Source organism: Chiloscyllium plagiosum, unplaced genomic scaffold, assembly GCF_037043375.1.
Source record: "Chiloscyllium plagiosum isolate Xiang-an unplaced genomic scaffold, Cpla_swu_hap1 HiC_scaffold_39, whole genome shotgun sequence".
NCBI lineage: Eukaryota > Metazoa > Chordata > Chondrichthyes > Orectolobiformes > Hemiscylliidae > Chiloscyllium > Chiloscyllium plagiosum.
In genome coordinates, this window is record NW_028270177.1 from 10,193,926 (window position 1) to 10,218,474 (window position 24,549).

Consider the following 24,549-nt stretch of genomic DNA (forward strand, 5'->3'; position numbering starts at 1 on the left):
GGCCTGTCTTTCTCTTCTCAAACATGCACATTTTTTGAATCTCTGATGAAGAGTCATCTGGAATCAAAACTTCAGCTTGCTATCTCTCCACAGATGCTGCCTGACCAGCTAGTGACTTCTAGCATGCTTTGTTTTCAGTTCATTTTAGAAGCTCCATTGTTTGCCCACCAATGTTAACACATAAGTCTATTAGTCGTTCAGTGCAGAGTCGCTGCTAGTGTAGCTGCTTCCTCCCACTTTAATAAAACTAACCTAATAATAATTCATCTTGTGCTGTACCTTACAGAAAGATGCAAAGAGTATATTGGAGAAGAAATTACATTCTTAAGCTTGTGTGGATTTTGGCTGTTTCCTTGCACCTCAAAATGTTGTGCAAGGTTAATGTTAAATGTTCTGAAAGGGTTTATATTAGAGACTGCAGTAGGCTCCATTTAATCTAATGATGCCTAAATAAAACAAAGAACTGCAGATGCTGAAGATCTGAAACAAAAACAGAAGTTTCTGTAGAAACTCAGCAGGTCTGGCAACATCTGTGGAAACACAGGAGTGTTTACATTTGGAGTCCAGTGACTGGACTTGAAGTATTCACTGATTTTTCACCAAAGATGCTGTTAGAGCTGCTGAGTCTCTCCAGCAATTTCTGCTTTTGATTTGATTTATTGTCAGAGAAGTATTTAGAGTCAGAGTTATACAGCATAAAAACAGACCCTTTGGTCCAACTCGTCCATGCCGACCAGATATTCTAAATTAATCTAGTCCCATTTGCCAGCACTTGGCCCATATCCCTCTACACTCTTCCTATTCATATACCTATCAAGATGCCTTTTAAATGTTGTAATTGTACCAGACTCGACCACTTCCTCTGGCAGCTCATTCCATACATGCACCACCCTCCACCTGACTGTTCCAGTGCTGTGAGCTCTCCCACATGGGTCTCTGAGAGAGGTGGGGGGTGGAGGCGTGGTGAGCAAGGCAGAGGGGGAAAGGTGAGGGAGAAAGATTTAGCTTGAGATCTTAACAAGGGAGATGTGTCAGTGTCTCTTGTATACCAGGCATTATAACTAAAACAAACTAGTCAATTTAATGCAACATGCTATATCTTTTAAAGACAAGTCCCTGATTTCACCAGAACTTACCAGTAGTTTATCCTCTACCATTTTTTTAAACAAAAAGACATTTAGTTACAGAATAAAAAGAAGAACTGATGGCTGCATTCTATCGCAACCATTAACTGGTAATGGTTGGTTATTGAACACATACAACACAAAGCACTTGATTTCTTACACACGCACCTTGATGTGGTTGATTAAACTTTTGTAACTTGTTACCAATGGACACAAACATGTCACTGTTAACCTTGTAAAAGAATATATTATGATTCATAAACATTAACCTAAGGTGCACAAAGATTTTTGTTTTGATGTGCAGAGTACAAAAGCAACACTGTTGAAATCAAGTAACCAACCACTAATATTAACTTTTTTGCAGCAAAATCAATCTTACCTTATCAAAATCAAAATGAATCACTTGTAAACTATTACTAAACAAATGTTGCTTATTCCAATATGCTCTATGGACAATCATCCACCTTCCATTGACTGAACCCATTCAACTGCCAGTATCTTAATATGTACCAAGTACTGAGCAACCAGAAGCCGTGCTCACTGACCCATGTTGGCTGCCAGTCTGACAATGCCTCGGTTTTAACATTATCATTCTAGTTTTCAGATCCCTTCAATGCATCTCTCCCATCTACTCCCCCCCGCCGGAAACACCTGGCAAATGTGTTGTCAGAGATGTGGCCCTTGCATCGGGCTCATCAGCCACATAAGGATGCAAGGAACGCAGGAGTAATGACACAGAAATTCCTCGTTAGCAAGTGATTGCTGTTGCGGCCATTCTACCTTTGTAACCTTGTCAAGCTGTACAAAGAGATCTCTCCGTGCCTCCAGTTCTGGGCTCTCATGCACCTGATTTTAATTGCTCCACCAGCACACCACCAATCTTGGTGTCATCTGCAAACTTACTAACCATGCCTCTTATATTGTCAGCCAAATCATTTATATAAATGACAAAAGTGAACCCAGCAATGATCCCTGTGCAACACTGCTGGTCACAGACCTCCAGTCTAAAAAAGCAACACTCCACCATCACTCATGTCTCCTGCCATTAAGCCAATTTTGTATCCAATTGCCAAAGTCACCCTGAATCCCATGTGATACCATGGCACTCATTCATCCCATTGATGTGTGACATTCTCTTACCATGAAACACACCACAGCAACATTTACTGAGCCGGTCCTTTAATGCAGGTAGTGATCCACATCAGACTCTTTATCATCCCTCTTATTCAGCTCACTCCAACATGCACAACCCATTATTAGGTAGTTCCAGTCAGGTCATTTCAAACTCAAACACAATGTTAACTCACCATTTCACAACAGTGCACAAAATGTTTTTCTTGAAAAGCAATAGTTAGACGGCTCACAAACATCGATGACCTGTGCCTAATGCACTCGGAACTTACTGTTGGCAATGCTGTCATTTTACTAGGAATTATCTTCAACAAAGAATCACAGGCAAAAAAAACAGGAAGGCAGAGAAACCTCTTGATTAACCAAATGCAATCCAATTTTATGATTTTACTTCTACCCAGTTAGTGACCAAACCTTAGTTAGAATTGCAAAATATTAATGGAAGTTCTGTGATGTAGGAACAGGAGCAAGTTATCAATCTGCTCAAACCCGTTCTGTCATGCAGAAATTTTACTCTCTCTTTCATAGTCCAGATGAGGCAGATTCGGCAGATATATTAAACAATCTTGATCATTCACAGAAATTTTAAACAAAAAATAAATCTAGGCGATCCTTGGTTTGAAAAACGTGAGACTCTCCAGGCAGCTGTAGGGTGGGGAAATCAGTACCAGAAGGTAAGCACCAGCGAAGTGTAAGCCAACAATCCCATTAGCACTGTGACCTTTTATTCACCCTCCTGAAACTGCTCGAAAGATGAATAATCATTCAGAGAGAGAACTATCGTAGCTGGAAAATACTCAGAATTGAACAGCTATTCATCTCAAATGCACACGGTCTGTTGACCTGCACATAAAATTCTCACTTCAAAACGATTGCAGTTTACACAGGGATTGAGACAGGCTGCTCGTGTCTATCTACATGACCATGACTGGCTGAGGACAAGGATTTTTTGATTAAATGTGTCCAGAGTTAATAACTTCCTTAAATCTTTAGTAAGGGGTCACTTCACTCATGTCCCTCCAACTTCATTAAACACCGACTGACCTTTCCGGACAGTGTAACAGTGATAAGGTTAAAAGAAGAATCGTCCACTGTGAAAAATGGTGAAGACAATAATCAAAAATTGCTTCACATTGGATTAAGCATCCTGCTAATGGTGACACCCCACAATGAGTTGATGGGAACCCAAATGTAAAGGCACTGGCTCAGCAAAGACCAGCAAAACTTGTTTTTGAAAAGCTGCCTTCCCAGTAGCTGACCAAGTTAGAAGTCACACGACACCAGGTGATAGTCCCCTTCACCTGACAAAGGCGTAGCACTCTGAAAGCTTGTGACTTCAAATAAACCTGTTGGATCATAACCTGATGTCATGTGACTTCTGACCCCAGCCCAACACCGGCACCTCCACGTCATGGTCACTGATAGAACATAGAACAATACAGCACAGAACAGGCCCTTCGGCCCACGATGTTGTGCCGAACGTTTGTCCTAGCTTAAGCACTTATCCATGTACCTATCCAATTGCCGCTTAAAGGTCACCAATGATTCTGACTCTGCCACTCCCACAGGCAGCGCAGTCCATGCCCCCACCACTCTCTGGGTAAAGAACCTACCCCTGACATCCCCCCCTATACCTTCCACCCTTCCCCTTAAATTTATGTCCCCTTGTAATACTCTGTTGTACCCGGGGAAAAAGTCTCTGATTGTCTACTCTATCTATTCCCCTGATCATCTTATAAATCTCTATCAAGTCACCCCTCATCCTTCGCCATTCCAAAGAGAAAAGGCCTAGCACTCTCAACCTATCCTAGTACGACCTATTCTCCATTCCAGGCAACATCCTGGTAAATCTCCTCTGCAACCTCTCCAAAGCTTTCACATCTTTCTGAAAACGAGGCGACCAGAACTGCACACAGTACTCCAAATGTGGCCTTACCAAGGTCCTATACAGCTGCAACATCACCTCACGACTCTTGAATTCAATCCCTCTGCTAATGAACACTAATACACCATAGGCCTTCTTACAAGCTCTATCCATCTGAGTGGTAACTTTCAAAGATCCCTCTGCTCCTCCACCTTACTAAGAACCCTACCGTTAACCCTGTATTCCGCATTCTTATTTGTCCTTCCAAAATGGACAGCCTCACACTTGACAGGGTTGAACTCCATCTGCCACTCCTCAGCGCAGCACTGCATCATATCTAAATCCCTTTGCAGCCGACAACAACCCTCCTCACTATCCACAACTCCACCAATCTTCGTATCGTCTGCAAATTTACTGACCCACCCTTCGACTCCCTCTTCCAAGTCATTAATAAAAATTACAAACAGCAGAGGACCCAAAACTGATCCCTGTGGAACTCCACTTGTAACTGGGCTCCAGGCTGAATATTTACCATCTATCACCACTCTCTGACTTCGACCGGTTAGCCAGTTCTCTATCCAACTGGTCAAACTTCCCACTATCCCAAGCCTCCTGACTTTCCACATAAGCCTACCATGGGGAACCTTATCAAATGCCTTACTAAAATCCATGTACACTACATCCACTGCTCTACCCTCATCCACATGCTTGGTCACCTCCTCAAAGAATTCAATAAGACTTGTAAGGCAAGACCTACCCCTCACAAATCCGTGCTGGCTGTCCCTAATTAAGCAGTGTCTTTCCAGATACTCATAAATCCTATCCTTCAGTACCCTTTCCATTACTTTACCTACCACCGAAGTAAGATTAACTGGCCTGTAATTCCCGGGTTTATCCCTATTCCCTTTTTTGAACAGGGGCACAACATTCGCCACTCTCCAGTCCCCTGGCACCACCCCCATTGACAGTGAAGACGAAAAGATCATTGCCAACGGTTCTGCAATTTCCTCTCTTGCTTCCCACATAATCCTAGGATATATCCTGTCAGGCCCGGGGTACTTGTCTATCCTCAAGTTTTTCAAAATGCCCAACACATCTTCCTTCCTGACAAGTATCTCCTCTACCTTACCAGTCCGTTTCATACTCTCCTCTTCAATACGGTCCCTCTCATTTGTAAATACTGAAAAAAAGTACTCATTCAAGACCTCTCCTATCTCTTCCGACTCAATTCACAGTCTCCCACTACTGTCCTTGATCGGACCTACTCTCGCTCACGTCATTCTCATGTTTCTCACATATGCATAAAAGGCCTTGGGGTTATTCTTGATCCTACCTGCCAAAGATTTTTCATGCCCTCTCTTAGCTCTCCTAATCCCTTTCTTCAGCTCTCTCCTGGCTATCCTGTATTCCTCCAACGCTCTGTCTGAACCTTGTTTCCTCAACCTTATGTAAGCCTCCTTCTTCCTCCTTACAAGACATTCAACCTCCCTCGTCAACCAAGGTTCCCTCACACGACCATCTCTTTCCTGCCTGACAGGTACATACATATCAAGGACACGTCGTATCTGTTCCTTGAAAAAGTTCCACATTTCAACGACATCCTTCCCTGACAGCCTATGCTCCCAATTTATGCTCCTCAGATCCTGTCCTGCAGCATTGTATTTACCCTTCCCCCAATTGTAAAACCTGCCCTGTTGCACGCACCTATCTCTCTCCATAACCAAGGTGAAAGTCACAGAATTGTGGTCACCATCACCAAAATGCTCACCCACTAACAAGCCCATCACTTGTCCCGGTTCGTTACAAGTCCCATTCCAATATGGCCTCCCATCTGGTCGGACAATCGACATACTGAGTTAGAAAAGCTTCCCGGACACACTATACAAACACCGCCGCGTCCAATCTACTTGATCTAAAGAGCTTCCAATCAATACTTGGGAAGTTGAAATCGTCCATGACTACTACCCTGTGGCTTCTGCACCTTTCCAAAATCTGTTTCCCAATCGGTTTCTCCACACCTCTGCTGCTATTGGGGGGCCTATAGTAAACACCCAACAAGGTGACTGCTCCTTTCCTATTTCTGGCTTCAACCCATACTACCTCCAAAGGCAGATCCCCCTCAAACTGCCTTTCTGCAGCCGTTATACCATTTCTAATTAGCAACGCCACCCCCCCTCCTTTTTTACCACCCCCCCAATCTTACTGAAACATCTGTAACCAGGAACCTCCAACGACCATTCCTGTCCCTCTTCTACCCACGTTTCCGTGATGGCCACAACATCGTAGTACCAAGTACCGATCCACGCCTTAAGTTCACCCACCTTATTTCTGATACTCCTTGCGTTGAAGTATACACACTTGAGCCCATCTCTGTGTCTGCAAGTATTCCCTGTCAGTGCTACCTTCTCCACAGCCTCCCTACAGTCTTGGACATCCTGACAAACAGCTAACCTACTTGCTGGACTACAAGTCCGGATCCCATCCCCCTGCCAAATTAGTTTAAACCCCCCCGAAGAGTGCTAGCAAACCTACCTCCCAGGATATTGGTGCCCTTCTGGTTTAGGTGCAACCCGTCCTGCTTGTACAGGTCCCACCTTCCCCAGAATGCAGTCCAATTGTCCAAATACCTGAAGCCCTCCTTCCTACACCATCCTTGCAGCCACATGTCCAACTGCACTCTCTCCCTATTCCTTGCCTCACTGTCACGTGGCACCGGCAACAACCCAGAGCTGACGACTCTGTCCGTCCTAGCTTTTAGCTTCCAGCCTAACTCCCTGAGCTCCTGAATGACCTCCCCACCCCCCTTCCTACATATGTCGTTGGTGCCAATGTGCACCACGACTTCTGGCTGCACACCCTCCCCCTTAAGGATTCTGAAGACACGGTCCGAGACGTCTCGGACCCTGGCACCCGGGAGGCAACAAACCATCCGAGAGTTAGTGGTTACACCAACTTTATGTTTTGGTTGCCCTGAGACCTCTGTAGTGGAAGTCCAGATGGTCAAAAGTCTTAAGGAACCTGAAAAAAAAATCTACAACAGATTTTGTGGGCGGCACGGTGGCACAGTGGTTAGCACTGCTGCCTCACAGCGCCTGAGACCCAGGTTCAGTTCCTGCCTCAGGCGACTGACTGTGTGGAGTTTGCACATTCTCCCTGTGTCTGCGTGGGTTTCCTCCGGGTGCTCCGGTTTCGTCCCACCATCCAAAGATGTGCAGGCCAGGTGAATTGGCCATACTAAATTGCCCGTAGCGTTAGGTAAGGGGTAAATGTAGGGGTATGGGTGGGTTGCGCTTCGGCGGGTCGGTGTGGACTTGTTGGGCCGAAGGGCCTGTTTCCACACTGTAATCTGATCTAATCTAATCTAATCAGATACACCTTGATGTTTCCCAGGGCAATAAAAACAGATTAACCAACACATTAAAAAAAATTTCACAAATTAGAATTATTGCAGAGGGATATAGAGCCAGTGTCTTTCTGAACTTGGGCTCAGTGTCAAGAGGTGGTTTTGTGCTGTGTACGGACATAGATTTATTTTTGTTGCAGATGGCAGTGAATCCATATGGGTATATGAATTAAGGGCAGTATACATAAAACATGCAAGCTTTTTCCAATATTCCACTGGCACCAATAAGCACACTGAAGGCCAGCAAATGCAATCGACCTACAGATTTTGCCAAACTTAGAAACTTCAAAGACGATTGTATTTCAATCTTCATATTTATTTCTTGTCTACATTATAAATCTCTTGATCCATCGGGCACATTATAGACCACTGCACCAGATGTGGCTGGCAAACCTCTCGACTGGATTACTTCACAATCCTGTCTGGAATAGTAAAGCCAGGAGGTTGCTTAGCAAATATTAAGAGTCGTCAGCTGTCTTCCCTCTAAACTGGTCATGAGTTGGAAAGTTCTCTTGTGGCTCAACTATAAGTCAGCCCCTTTAAATGACCATCCATGCATGCCTACACCAAATTTAAAGGGATCATGCATTTAAAATAAAAGTACTGTACACTCCAGAAGAGAAGTTGGATGGTATGCTGTTTGGGAGCCATTATAGGTGATGGAAGATTTGTCCAAGAGACTTAAAGCACATCCTAAGACCTGAATAAAATTGCTCTCACATCCTCTTTGATCCCACTTCTGAGCAACTCAGCAAGATCCAGTTCAAAAAGGGGCCTCTGACACTCATCATGCAAGAACTCTTAAGTTTCCAAGGAGTTATGAAAACCGGGGAGGCATTGAGAATTACCCAGTTTGAGATGAGATTGCATCAATCAGGTTTCTAATCCCAGAATAAAGAAGGTTACAGTGCAAGTTGATTCAGGCTCTTCGAATTTTTAATGTAGCTGATTGCGTAGATAGAGTCAAATGTTCGTGGTAGGTTGGGGGACCAGGACAAGGTGAAATTACCTTAAAAATCAGAGCCAAACCATTCTAGACAGACCGTTGAATCATAGAATCAATTCCGACAGTGACCTCTGACAAGCATCCCACCCAGGCCCAGCCCACCACCCGATCCCAGCCCACCACCCGATCCCATTAACCCCACATATACCATGGATAATCCACCTAGCCTGCACATCCCTGGACACTACGGGACGATTTAACATGGCCAATCCCCCTAATTGTGGAAGGAAACTGGAACACCCAGAGGCAACCCATGCAGACACAGGGAGAATGTATAAACTCAACACAGAGTCACCCAAGGCTGGAACCGAACCAGACTCTTTGGTACGATGAGGCAACATGTCTTCACTCAGTGACATAAAGTGACGCAAAGATCTTTATCTCCCAGAGTAATAGATGTTGGGTCACTTCATTTTAAATTGAAGCTCAAGAGATTTTTGCTTTAATGACATATGAAGGGACAGGAAGTTAAGGTAGGCGGATGCAGGAAAACTGCAAAGCAGCAATGAGTCTCCTGAACATTGAAACATGGTGGAAATGGTGAACAGCTTTTTGCAATTTCCCCACGTTGAGCTCAGGGGATAATGAATCAGTTTGTGAACCGCACCCAATCCCTACCTGGCAACATGGGATTTGGTCCCAACACATTCCACGAGGTTGGTAGCAGCAGATGTTGTACCTCCAAAGTCAGATTTTTATCCAGTAATGCCACATTGTCGGAGGATTCGCGAAAGTTATCCATTATCCGAATAGCATTGAGTGCTTCTTGTGATCCAGCACTGCTCACCAGGAACTGTGCCATGTCATGCACAGTGTCCTGGACATATTGGAAATTCTCTTCTGCCAGCACAGAAATGGGAAGTCCTTTCTTGGAGGCACACAGCACAACTTTCACCGTCTCACAGCAGTTGTGAGCTGCAAAGAGAAAAGAGAAATACATGATACAGATTACAATAGGCATGATTTTTAAAATAACATTTCAGAGCATTGATCAGTGTTTGAGCTGTTCTGGTCTACTCCAGCTGGCTGAAAGACTGAGGCTCCAATACATGGATTAAATCAGTGAAATAAAAGAACGAACTACAGGTGTTGGAAATCTAAAACAAAAACATGAATAGCTGGAGAAACTCAGCAGGTCTGGTGGCATCTGTATAGAGAAAACAGTTAATGTTTTGTGCCCAGGGGGCCTTCTTCAGAAAAACAGTCAATTCTGGAGGACAGAATGTAGGGCCAAATTCAGAGAAAACAAGGCAAAGACATGGTAGTAGAGATAAGATTAATTGTAGAAAGAAACAAAAGGGAACGGATCATTTGTGAAACCAATTGACATTCATGAATTAGTAGCAACTTAACAGGCCAGCAACTGTTTTGCGCTTACAGCATCTTGGCCTATCCAATTCTGATCCTGGTACTCAACAAGCAACTAATTGATGTTTCTGTGCAATGATCTAGTCAAAGATTAGGATTTTCTACTTTGCATTCATCTCACTTCGAAGAAGGGCAGACAATATTGTTTCAGAGACAAGCTACCTCAGCAGATGATGCTTTTCTACTTAAATGTGCCACTTGGTTATGAGAGCAAACTGAATACAATATAGCTCCTTTGGCCCCTTTGCGAAAATCAAGATTCACAGCATCATCTCATACTACAAGACAAGCTTTCCCTGGCACTTAAAAGTGACATGCCTTTCCATTTCTCCTTTCTCCTATGATGTACCAATATTATAAACTCAAACACATTATCCTTTAACCAGTACCACATTAAATTTCTTGCCTTTATGGCTTTCATCCCTTATGGTGGACTCCTGAACTAATGACCTCAGCTAATAAACCCGCTGTAATTTGTTTGTGTGGGGTTAAATTCAGTATGCAAGGTCTCTCTATGTTTTTACACAGCCACTCTGGAATGATACTTTCAGGTTGCTGCATGGCCACATGGTTTAGAGCAAACACTGGCCTCAACCTAGATTTCAAACTAAAACTATGACTGAAAAAGGAGATGCGGCCGAACGTTAAAATCTAGACGCTGTCTGCAGGTGTGAGCATCAATTCAGTTTCAGGGAAGGCAGTGACATAGTAACAATGGACTGGAAACTCAGATCCCCAGGGAAGCATTGAGGTCAGGTCTCATGATAAATGGTGAAACTCAAATTCAACAAAAAAACGCTAGTCTAATGGTTACCATGTAACCACTGCTGATTATCTGGACCATGTATGACTTCAGACACACAAGGTTAACTGTCTTCTAAAATGGCTGAGACACCTATCAATTCTAGGGTAATAAGGGAGAGGCAATAAAGTGGCCTTGTCAGTGATGACACCCATGTCCCATAAATGACTGAATTAGCTTTATTGTCCCATGTACTCAAATGAGTACAGTGAGAAGTTAACATATCACCACTTACAGCGCTATCTTAGGTACAAAAGTATCTAGGTACAGCTTCTTCAGTTACAAGATCTTAGAAAATGGAGAAATAAAAGTTCAGAACAGTGGCCTTCCAACCTATATCACAGTGGCGTCAAAAAGTGTGGTGTTGGAAAAGCAGCCAATCAGGCAGCATCTGAGGAAGACAGTCGACATTCTGAGCATGAGCTCTTCTTCAGGAATGTGCCTCCAGTCTGCACCAGACCTTGACAACAGACTGCACTAGACTTCACCTTGAGGATCATGAGGCTGGAATATCACTCTGATATCGCCTTAAGACCAGGAGACCACACGGAGGCCATGTCAGGCCAAGAGACCGCTATGCCGCACCAACTAAAAGAAACTCTAAGGCCTATATTTATTTTCCGCCCCAAACTGATTTAAAGAGTTTTACAAATCAAGCATGTTGATATGAGACTGCAGTTTTGTATAGAGCAGACCTGGTCAGGATGGCAGATTTCCTGATTGAAGGACATTTAAATAATTCACTAAACCAACAGAAAGCTTCATGATCACTTTTACTGATGCCGAAATGTTTTATAAAAAGACTCAAAATCTCAAATTATTTTAATGGGTTTTGAATTTGTGTGCACTAAACTACTAGTCCAGACGTCAGGAATATTCATCCAAAAGGACAGACAAGACATCATTATGGTCAGTCAACCTTTCAATACCTGTTGGATGCCCTATGGTCACTGTAGCATGATTACAGCAGCTGACCAGTTCAAGTGAAGAATGTTACAGAAAAGTTTCATTTCCATATCCCGATAACGCTACTCAAACAGAGATAAGTTATCCCTGAATCTTAGCACAGGCATGTGGGAACATACTTAACATCTCAGAATACATCATGAACATTCAAAAAGCTTTTCTCTAAACATTGATAATGGTGAGTAGCTTAATATAAAACAGCATCAATGAAAGTGAAAATCCGAGCGTGCACATGGTCAGAAACTGGTGGTAAAAGTGGTTTCCAAATTTTAGCTCTTCGATTTTTGAAGAATTTTTCATCCAATGGATTCAAATTAACTATCGGATAATTTCCATATAAGAATCCAATACATTCTCCACTGTGTCCAGTAATATACATACCCGTCAGTTCTTATCGGGCATAGGCTGAGTAAGGGGAATGCTGTAGTGTAGTATGCAGTCCCTTACAACAAACATGTAGTCCAAGTACATTGAACATCTGTCCATTAAACAAGTGACAAATGCAAGTGTCACACAAAGCTGAAGAAATATCAGGAGATAAAAGCTGTTATCCTGTAATTCAGCAGCTTACCATACAAAACTCCCACAAACCAGACTGGGGACACCTAGCAACAACATAGCATTTAGTACAATCCTATTGAAGACCCACTGCTGGACTAACATAGAATCCCATGATGAGAGATGAACTGAATTCAGCTACTCAGTACCCTTCCCCTTAATATCTCATTCTGGATGCAAAACAACACTAAAGGCTGTTTTTATCTGCCATTTAAAATGGAATTTATAGCTTAATTCTGAATTATGTGGCAAATTGCTGTCATGTTTACATCATGTTAGTTTTGAATGTTAGAGTATTGGATAAGGAAGCATTTAATGCTTGCTTTGTTGGCTCCTTTACAAGAGCAAAATCTGTTTAAATCTATTTCTATGCTAGCTGAAGTCATCATGAAAGACTGTTTCCTTTTCAATCTCTCCCCTTGCCTGAGATGTGGAGACGCTCAGATTAAAGCAACTGCACCTGTTATTCTCTAATGAGATAGCAGTCCTAAGGTCCGATAAGACTGTGGGAACTTATTGGTTTATTCAATGAAATCTTTTTGTCAGGCAGTTAAGAAAGTTCCAAACTTGATCCAGGATCTGTGCTGAGTTAGTTAACCCTAACTATGGCTGTGGATGGAGTTGCTGCAAACAGCAATAACTTTCGCAATTTACAAAAGGGAAAATTTGGCTAGGAGTCCACCTGATTATCATTCAGTGATACACAAGGTAAAACCAAGAGCAAGGTGGCAATGAATCTCCATTCCTTCACCCGTGGGCCAAAGTGTCTGTCCACAATCAAAGATTTCCACTTTGAGCAATGTACAAAAGACATGCAGTGGTGGACTCAAAACATTTAGGAAGGATGCAACTTCATTAGACGAGTTCAGTGAAATGTAGGGATGGGTTTAAAAAAAAAGTGAAATTTAATATTTCAGAATGCTGAAATGTCAGACAACGCTCTGGTGAGCTTACTGTGCCATTCAAATGAACCCTAATCAGAGGGGAGTTACTTTCCAACAGGGAGAGAACAGAGAAACACAAACAGGTCCTTCTGTGCAACAATCAGCAAAGAGGGGGGACTTTGTGCTCGCAACCAGCCAGGCAGCTAGGTACGCAAGTTACAAGCTCAGGTTTCAGCAAGAAAATGATGCGTGACGAACACGGCCTCTTAAATGGGGAAAAGGGAGGAGAGACTCAGACAGACAGAAAATAATACAAATTATAGTTCCTAAAACAAGGCCACATTTTTCTTGAATGAAGGTCACTTATATAAAAAAATAGACATTACGATAAGAGGCATCCGAAATTTGCCTGAAACAAAACTCACATTAACTACAGCATAATTATGTATGCTGGCAACTGTACAACTGGTTTATTTTTATTTTACAAATGGCCTTTGAAATGGACACCATTCTAATGCACATCAATCATTGCACAGGATGGCCTCTGAACCACGAATCTATTCCATGTTAGTAAGCCGAAATTAGAATTTCTGAGTTATAGAGTCACAGTCGAGTTATGAGACAATTTAGTATTTCCTGGACGTGAATCAGCCATGAGGAGGCTAGAAATTGGACAATCATTAAAGGGACTCGAGTTGGTAAAATAGCTACTTAATTTGTGAATGAAGATATCACAACAGCAAACACTATCACCTGAAATAAACCTGCATTTATATAGCAACTTTCACAATCTCAATGTCCCAAAGCATATAGTCATAGTTGTACAGCTTTTGGTCCAACTCGTCCATGCTGACCAGATATCCTAAATTAGGTAAAAACAATGACTGCAGATGCTGGAAACCAGGTTCTGGATTAGTGGTGCTGGAAGAGCACAGCAGTTCAGGCAGCATCCAAGGAGCTTCGAAATCGACGTTTCGGGCAAAAGCCCTTCATCAGGAATAAATGAAGGGCTTTTGCCCGAAACGTCGATTTCGAAGCTCCTTGGATGCTGCCTGAACTGCTGTGCTCTTCCAGCACCACTAATCCAGATATCCTAAATTAGTCTAGTCTTTATGCCAGCATTTGGCATGTATCCCTCGAAACCCTTACTATTCATACACCCATTCAGATGCCTTTTAAATGTTGTAACTGTACCAGCCTCTACCACCTCCGCTGCCAGCTCATTCCATACATCACTCGACAACCAATTAAAAACGTGATGTAAGATTACCGAGCAACATACAAAATATGCCAGTTAACTTGTGCACAGCAAGTTCCCCCAAGCAGCATTATGATAATCATCAGATGATGACTGAAATGGGATGTTTATCCTCTAGTTTAAATGATTTTCTTTGCCTTTTTTGGTTTAATAATGCCACTTCTGCTGCTATGATCTATAAATCCTCTCAAAGGTTGCATGCCTTTCCTTTGAAGTGGTCTGGAAATTAAAATGGAGAGTGAGGGGGGAAATATCCAACAAACTAAAGGCTGAAAACTGGAGTTAAATTAAGTGGCCATAGTTTGCAAAAGTTTTTGGGTGTTGACCTTGTGTGCTTGGCTAGCAATAGGCACATTCATTTACACGATGATAACACATGCTGGTTTAAAAAAAAGCACCTGCCCTTTGAAAACAAAGTCATTCATTGTTTAAAGCCATGGATACTTGCTATTATATTCAACAGGTTAAACTAACTACAGGTCAATTTTAACCTATTCCATATGACAGAAAATGCGTGGGTTCGGGTCATATGCCTATTTTACGTCTCACCTGCTTTTAGTTCCCATTGTAAAATTTTAGAATGGTTATTGTACAGTAGGGCATTCAGCCCTGTGTGGCCATACTAACTTCCTACAGCAACTGCTCCTGTTATCCCATTGCACACCACTTTCCTAAAAGCCGTGCAAATTTTTTGACTTCTAGTGTTTTACCTTTAAGAAAGACTTTCAGATCTAACTCCTTTTGGAAACCAAGACTGCATCTGCTGCCACCATACTCTTACAGTGCTTTCAAGATCTTAACCACATTGTGTCAAAAAAAGATTTTCCTCATGTCAGCCTTAACTCTTCTAGGAGACAGTGAGGACTGCCGATGCTAGAGATCAGAGTCGATAGTATGTCGCCTGGAAAAGCACAGCAAGTCAGGCAGCATCCAATGAGCAGGAAAATTGACGTTTTGGACTGGAGCTCTTCATCAGGCCCTTCATCACCCTTAACTCTTCTGACAATCACCTTAAATTGGTGTTCTTGGGTTGCTGACGCTTCAAACAACAGAAATAGTTTCTGTCCATCCAACTTGTCCACAGCAATCACAATTCTGAATTTTGTTTCTGATTTTTCCTTCCTCAGTGTTCCGTAGCTGGGCAGGGACATTTTAACCTTTGAACCAGGAAGGCAACATACCCTCCTGTGGTCACATCTGCGATCATAGAAACAGCTGCCTGTCCCCCTAGATACTGAATCTCCTCCATCACCATTAACCTCAACTCAGAGCAAAACCAAATGGTATGTACAATGAGCAGCTGCCAAACCCACCCATTTCCCGCTGGGCATGTGAGGATATATTTAAACAATCCCCCCCCGTCTGCAATAATTATACTTTGAACTTAGAATCAGAGCAAAGTCAGAGGAACGATTCCAATCATAAGAAGTCAGTAGTACTACAATCCTCATGTACAAACACAATGCGTGGGTTGGCACAGTCCATATAATGCAACTTAGTCATGACAGCACTCCACTGAAATTTAGAAAATTGGTACAGACTAGCTCCAGGTGGTGATACCTTAATCACACAGCCTATTACACAAACGTTGTGTGTGTGTGTGTGTGTGTGTGTGTGTGTGTGTGTGTGTGTGTGTGTGGAGGGGGTGCTTCCATATTATCCTGCTTGTGGCATTTCTTAATCTAGAAAGTATTGATTTAAATCCTCTTTCCCTGTTTTTGGTTATTTCTTTCACGTTAACCGGTGATGCAACAGTCTCTGTCTCAGAAACCACCTGAGGCAAAACATTCTATAATCTGCTTACTCTCTTACAAAAGCTTTGCTTGCGACCTTCCCTTGAGGGATAAGGATCACTGATTTGTCATGTGCTGCATCACCTTAATTGCAATTAGGCTGTAGCGCACCTTCATCCAGAAGAAACAGGAACTGAAAGCGTTCCTTGTGCAGAGCAAAACTGCTCCATTGCGTCACATGGCATCAACACAGGTTCAATACAAATGCAAACATATGAACCCTCACGATCACTACTTGTAGCTAAACCATGACTGAATTTATAAACAGTTGATCCAGTAACAAATGATGAAGAAATTCAACTTTCTTGTTTGGCTTTTTAAAAGTTACAAGAGAGTCACATAATCCCTACAAGTGTGGAAGTAGACAATTCGACCCATTGAGTCCACACAAACCTTCCAAAGAGCATCCCACTCAGGCCCACCCAGCCCTGTAACCCTGCATTTCCCATGGCCAATCACCTGACCTGCACATCGTTGGACTGTGGGAGGAAACCCCCACAGACATAGGGGGACATGCAAACTCCACATAGACAGTTGCCCAAGGGTGGAATCGAAGTTATGTCCCTGGTGCTGTAAGGAAGCAGTGCTAATCATTGAGCCCCATGCTTCTCCCAAAAAGCTTTATTTAGATCTGTTAGGAAAAAAAGATTGAGAGCAAAAATTACCAATAAATTTGGCACGATTTCTGCTTCTGAAAATATACATTAAGCAACAAATTCAAAATCTTCAAAATATCGTCACTGCACTTTTGTTGGAGGTCATCTTGAATGCTTCTCTCTCCTTGACTGTCAAACCAAGATCAAGGCTACTGCAGTATCTGATGAGCAGCTACTGATGGCATGTTGCAAGAGCTGTAGCAATAGTTTTCTCAGAGGGGAGGATGGCACATCAGTCACCCCCCAACACACTAGCCTACAATAAAAGAAGGAAAAATTCTATCCACTATTCTGTTGTGATTTTCTGTTGAACATGGCTCTTATTTTTGATCAGCCTACTCATTTCAAATTCCACACAAAGTGAAGCTTATTTTATTTTATACAGTTACCTGCTCTACCTTTATTATTTTGACTTAATTTTCTGGTTTTAGGAATATCAACTTATTTTGGCAATCTACCAAGATTTCTCACAGATTTGGTCTTCTGTGACCCCAGTGTCGATCTGCAAGACATGCTCAGTTCCATCTTTGCTTATGGTTGGAAAATTACAGCATGGCTCAAGCATGGGAAATACATAGGATCAGCTCCATAGGAATAGCCCATCAGGCCATCAAGCCTGCCCCACTGTTCAATTACATCTGATTGAATGCTTCAATATCTTTTACCCACCCCATTCCCATAACCACTGGGAATCAGAAATGCATCCATCTCTACATTAAACATCCTCAAAGACTGAACTTCACAGCATACTGAATAGGAGAGATTTTCCTTATCTCAGATCCAAATTGCACCCCCTTCATTTTTAAATTGACTCCCCCTGCCATCACCGATTTCTGGACTCCCCAAATGGGGAAACATCTTACCTGCATCTGTACTTAAGTATTTTGCAAGTATCTGCACGTTCTGTTCCAAACTACATACCATCTTGACTTAGAACTATACTGTTGCTCCTTCATTGTCAAAATCCTGGAACTCGCTCCTGAATAGCATTGTGGGTGTACCTACATTACATGGACTGCAACGGTAGAACAAGGTACTTCACAAGTACCTTCTCAAAGGCAATTAGTGATGGGCATTAATTGCTGGTCCCAGCCAGTAATGCCCACATCCAATAAAAGTGACCATCTGAATCTCCTTCGCTACTACTTGTGAGCTCATACTTCCAATTTCTTTAAAGAAACATCCGTACACCCTTGCCTCCCTCTTTCTTGCCAGACCATCATTGATGGTCCATTTGACAAAGAGATGGCGACTCTGGCCAAGTATCAGGTTTCCACTTGCCAAATCAACCTCTAGGTTGATACATGAGAAAGGCAAATATTATATGCACAATTTTCCTCGAAAAGACATTGACTCTTTCAAGCATTAAATTTCTTGCACTAATTAATGCAGCTCCGGTTTGTTATGCAGGTCTAAAGATTGGCCTACATAAGCTAGATGCTGTGCAAGGAAACCAAATTACTGTGTAAACTTCCAAAAATTGTAAGTATGATTTAACTCATCTTTCACACTGTTCTTAATAAAAAGACAGATGCTTAGTTGAGGGTTGCATTCATGCTACTTAATAAATGAATTGCAACCAAACTAGGTGGTAAGGCTCAAGTCATCATACATCAATAATAATGCACTGGAAAGTTACGTACATGTTCGATGTTGCTGCAAACACATCTGAAAGCACAGCACAGGATCTGTGTACTTACGACAGATAGAGTCACAATACAAAATAACCCACATCAATCCTCTTGGCCATTCCTTTCTACATGCAGCTGAACATGCAGTACATAGGCAGCCAATCTGTCTAATGTGTTTATGTTGGAAATTTCCAATCTATTCCTCTTTCCCATAGCTCTGTGATCGCCTTTTTCTAAGTTCCTGCTCAGCCTGATTCTATCAGCCAGTCTGTTCCAGACCATAACTATCGATTTAAAATAATTTCTTCACACACTTCTTGTGCGGCTTTTGTCATTTACCTTCAGTCTTTGTCTCCTCCGACAGCACCTTTCAAACCCACAACCTCCAACAGCAGAAAGTCCAATGCAACAGATGCACTGAGAAACCATCACTTGCAAGTTCCTTTCCAAGCCACACGTCATCTTAATTTGGAACTATATCACTGATTCTTCCCCCTCCAAGTTACATCACATTGCTGTTCCTTCACCGTGGCGGTGTCAAAATCCTGAAACCCCCTTACTAACAGCGCTGTGTGTACACTGCACAGACTGCAGCAGTTTAAGACCACTGTTTGACACCACCTTCTTAACACCTTCTTAACAGCAATTCAGGATGGGCAATAAATGCTGACCTTACCAGTGATGCCCATGTCTCGTAAATGACTTTAAAAAAGTCCGATTGCTGATCCTCCTGCTAGTGAAACATTTTCTACTCAAGCATATTCACAATTCTGAGCACCTCTAGTAAATCTACTCTTAAGGCCCACCATATTGGGAAAAATCCTATATTCTCCAGACCTTCCACTTACCAGCAGTCCTTCACCCCTGGTGTCAATCAACAGAATCGCGCCTGCATTGTCTCGGAGGACTTGCCAAATTGCCAGTGCTTTATCATGAATTGGGCACAATACTCCAGCTGAGATTTAACTAATGATGCATAAAAGGGTTAATATAATTTCTTTGCCTTGGTATTCCAGCTATCAATCAATAAAGGCAACGCTTTATTTAACGAATTGATCAACTTGCCCTGCCAACTTCAAAGATTTGTATGGATCACCTGGTCTCCACTCCTGCACCCTTAAAAACGTACCACTCAGTTTATTTTGCCTCTCTCGATTCTTGCCGCCCAAAAATGCATTAATGATTTCAAGAGAGAATATCGTAAGAATCTTTAATCAAGGAGCAATTCAATGAACTTTAACAGTACATTACAATTACAGTGATGATGCAGTGGAGTATCCTGGCAGCAGCAGTGGTGTTGGTGTCCAGAGTGAGTGCTCCTGGCTGCAGTAGGTCTGGAGTGCGGACTTTGTAGAAATCCTGGAGCCATGCTTGGGTCCTTGGCTGATAAAGATGAACTCTATTTAAGTCATTTCTTTTTATTCTCTTGTAATCTCAACTGGAGATGGATTATGACCTGAGAACATTTTTCACTGTATCTCCGTAGGTATATGAGACAATAAATCATTCATTCAAACTCATGGGATTTGCCCCAAAGTGTTTGACGGAGTATTTGAATGTTGATCCTTTTGAGTTAAACCTTAATTGTTCCCACACAACCTAGTGGCTTCATCATCTGATAAAATGTTGGATGGAGGTGGAATTTAAAACATCACCACCTGCCACTTCTTAGAATGTAACATTGAGAGGTCTGTTCATGGAAAAACTGCAGCCACCAAGTTTCTCAGGACTAACAAACCTGGTGACTTCACTTCATCCCATACTGATGGGCAGTGAATTTCTCGCAGCCTGCAAGAGGTGCTGCCAGATTCAATTCTGCTCTGGTCAAAATTGTAAAACAGACGCATTGGCTTTAGTGCTACTCTGCACACACTGCCACATTGTGAAAACACTCCCAGCACACCCATTTCAGAGCAGTGGCAGAGACAACACTGCAAAGAAAACACACTGACTGTTGGAATATAGTTTCAGAGTTCAAACCTTTATCACTTCAGGTTTGCTCTCCTTCATTCCATTGGTAACTGAGCAGCAGCAGCTGTATAATAGTTTACATACAAGAATGAAACTTGAGAACGTGTTGAGATTTGAAAGAAAGCAACAAAAGTGAAGTTCAAACTTTTGGGAGAGATCTCACTAGTGGAATGCACCTGTAGGAAAACCTCCCAGTAGATACGAGAAAGCAACTTTCTGCAGCGCTTAAACTGGGACTTCTAAAGTGGCCATTTTTCTAAAAAAAAAGTCCACTAATAAATTCTTAGTTTTTTTGGGGTAGCAATGGAGATGCAAGTTACCAATATCTGCCCAAAATCTACACCACTTTTCCAACTCAGGTATTCGGGTTCAGAGACATGTGTGCATCAAATTTAATGTCAGGTGACACTTTTAAGATGCTCAAAAAGAAATTAGAGATGGCACAGTGGCTCACACTGCTGCCTCACAGTACCAGAGACCTGGGTTCGATTCCAGTCTTGGGTGACTGTGTGAAGTTTGCACATTCTCCCTGTATCTATGATGGTTTCCTCCAGGTGCTCAGGTTTCTTTTCACAGTCTAAAGATGTGCAGGTTAGGTGGATTGGCCATGCTAAATGGCCAATAGTGTATAGGGACACGCAGGTTAGTCAATGGGAAATGCAGGGAGTGGGGGAAGTGGGTGGCTTTGGATGGGAGGCTGTTCGGCGGGTCAGTGTGAACTCAATGGGCTGAATGGCCTGCTTCCACACTGTAGGATTCGATGATGTATAGTTATTTGTTAACATGCCACTAGATGCACTCCATGCCTGCCATGATCAAAATATAACAATAAAAAGCACATTGCAAAGTTACTTTTTGTCAAGTCACACATTTAGAAACCTCAAAAACAAATATAGCCACTAGTTGCACTCTATGCCTACCATAATCAAAATATACTATATGCACATTGCAGTTTTTTTTATAAACAACTACATTTTTTGCATTTTTGAATCTATGTACGGTTTAAAATATCTTTGCAGGATTTTTATAATGCTTTATGATTCAAAAGGGATGATGAGATACTTTAATCATTAAATATAGCGATTATTGGGTAATGCACATTTACTCACAAATATCATCAAAACATATTCCTGCTGAAATAGTGTTTCCTGGTCCTAAAAGTCACATCACCTTTTGGAACACTCTTTTGGTGTAAAATGTAATTGCCATTTTGCTTCCTTGTACCAATTAATGATGATGATGATCTGCAGAAAATTCACCAAGGCTCCTCAGACAGCACTTTCCAACCCAATGACCACTACCATTTAGAAGGCCAAGGGCATCAAAAACTTGGAAGTCTTGACAATGGAGCATAGTCCAGCAGGTTTATTTGAAATCACAAACTTTCATTGAACACCCGAGATTGAGCAATGCTCCGAAAGCTTGTGATTACAAATAAACCTGTTGGACTATAACCTGATGTCACGAGACTTCTGAGTTTGTCCACGCCGGTCCAACACCTGCACCTCCACAGTAGAAACTTGAACACCACCAGCCCCTCACCATCTTAACTTGGAAATATCATTGTTCCGTCAACGTTGCTGGGTCAAAACGCTGAAACTCCCTCCTTAACTGCATTGTGGGTGTACCTACAGAACAAAGACTTCCATCATTCAAGAAGGCGGCACACCACCACCTTCTCAGTGCAACTAGGCCACATCACGTTAATAATTTTTTTGAAAAAGCAAATAATTTGGTTATTTACTTCCTGCAAGTTTAAGTAGTAACAGTAAAGCCACAGTAGTCCCAGCAAGTTGCTCTCTCAGAGTGAGATGACTGGTAGTGGTTAATCTGAGGGTAACCACACCTTAAGTGAGGGGTGAGGCTGAGAATTTGGGACCATCATGGTGACCTCAGCTGGTATGGGAATTGTACCTACACTATCAGCACCATCCTGTACCACAAACCAGCCATTCAGCCTACTGAGCTAACCAATCCCCGGAGATTTTAGTGATGTTCAAAACATATTCATTTTCAATATTCATTGAATTTATCCTCTTTTTGGAGTTTGAATTCCCTTCTCCCAGCCTTATAAGGTTTTTGGTGGTGTGAGGAAAAAAGATGAGCAAATGATAACAGAATCTGAACAATTTTTTTAAAAAAATGATTACACAGAGCAGAGAATGCAGTTAAAACCTAGTTAGGAACCTGTGCATCTGCTCTCTATGCAAAAGAGTTCGAACATTGAGAAAATTGAATTTCCAGGATCAGTCCCTAGTCTGTGTTGAACAGCTTTCTAAATAGCTTTATTTCTTCCGTGGAACAGGGTGTGAATAAACTTAGGACATCTTAGGGAATGGGAGCTAAAGGATCGAGTTTTCTTTTTCTATCATCCAGAGTGTCCCACTGGGAAGCACATAGAGTCATAGAGATGTACAGCATGGAAACAGACCCTTCGGTCCAACCCATCCATGCCGACCAGATATCCCAACCCAATCCAGTCCCACCTGCCAGCAACCAGCCCATATCCCTCCAAACCCTTCCTACTCATATATCCATCCAAATGCCTCTTAAATGTTGCAATTGTACCAGTCTCCACCACTTCCTCTGGCAGTATCCATACCACCCTGTGTGTGAAAAAGTGCCCCGTAGGCCTCTTTTATATCTTTCCCCTCTCACCCAACCTATGCCCTTTAGTTCTGGACTCCCCCACCCCAGGGAAAAGACTTTGCCTATTTACCCTATCCATGCCCCTCATAATTTTGTAAACCTCCATAAGGTCACCCCTCAGTCTCCGACACTCCAGGGAAAACAGCCCCAGCCTGTTCAGTCTCTCCCTATAGCTCAAATCCTCCAACCCCTGGCAACATCCTTGAACATCTTTTCTGAACCCTTTCAAGCTTCATAACATCTTTCCGATAGAAAGGAGACCAGAATTGCATGCAATATTCCAACAGTGACCTCACCAATGTCCTGTACAGCCACAACATGACCTCCCAACTCCTGTACTCAATACTCTGACCAATAAAAGAAAGCATACCAAACGCCTTCTTCACTATCCTATCTACCTACGACTCCACTTTCAAGGAGCTATGAACACCAAAGAAAGATTGGTGGCTTCTCCTGGCTTCAAGATTAAACAATTTGCCAAGACTCTTGGTCTAGACTCACTGTGGCTGAGGTACCAGATATGGGATTGTTTACCATGGAAACCATCAATTATCATCCAAAACTTTGAATTCAGCACGTTAGTCAAAGTCTGTAGTTCCATACAAACACACAAAATAAAAACACTTGCATTGCTCAGATAAGGGACTAATGGATATTTAGGAGAAAATGGCCTTGGATAGACAGGAGCTGATAAACAGCTATGTAATGACAAATAATCCACATTCCTGGATTCACAGAAATGTCGGTCTGCCTATTTCACTGAAAAGGCATTGTATCCTGACATAGAACTGACAGAAAGTGCAGGCTGAGGTGAAGCTGGACCAGTATCCTTTGAGAAAGGAGCATTGAGGGTTACAGGGTAATCTGATTTTGTAGGATGGATAGACGGGGTTAAAAGGTCTTTGTGAAATTAGTTAACTGGTAGGGGGCATGTGTAATCATTAGAGTAGAATGTTTCTGATGTTACAACACTGACTGTATTTCATAAGTGTCAGAAGTGAGTCATTGGCTATAACGGGCATTGGAAAATACCCAGATTACAAAAAAGGGGTATTAAAAAATATAAGTTTTCTTAAAACATCCTGAGACTTTGGATGGAGTGATTGGATGAGGTAATTCTCCTTTATTACTTCAGATTTTGCACACTTCTACTCTTAAAACATAACACTATCAGAGCTAAACGTTACTTTTATACTAAAGACTTAAGATTTTCCAGGCTCCACGAGACAGAACAGCTATCTTGAATGCAGTACCTGTCAAAGAATAAAACTCAGTAACAGGCACAATGAAGAATCATATTTACCTTGTTTCCTTCAAAATAGTCAGACAGAATTTTCTAAGAAGCTAATAATAGGGAACATCAGTGACAGACAGACAGCTATTAATTAAGGAGGCAACTGGATTAACAGGATGGAGGAGAGGCTCCTTGGCAGAAAAACAAATGAGAATAAAAGGTCACAGCTTATCACAAGCTGACATCATCAG

General features: G+C 42.2%; 1 protein-coding gene across 6 annotated transcripts in view; it reads right to left on the reverse strand.

Moving 5' to 3' along the window:
• LOC122540917 (A-kinase anchor protein 13-like) overlaps positions 1-24,549 on the reverse strand; it is a 417,382-nt gene that overhangs the window by 256,819 nt on the left and 136,014 nt on the right. For all 6 annotated transcript variants that reach the window (XM_043677213.2, XM_043677212.2, XM_087981477.1 and 3 more), the window contains one exon: positions 9,147-9,443. In XM_043677213.2, coding sequence (XP_043533148.2) covers positions 9,147-9,443 — 297 coding nt within the window. The remainder of the gene's footprint in view (positions 1-9,146; positions 9,444-24,549) is intronic.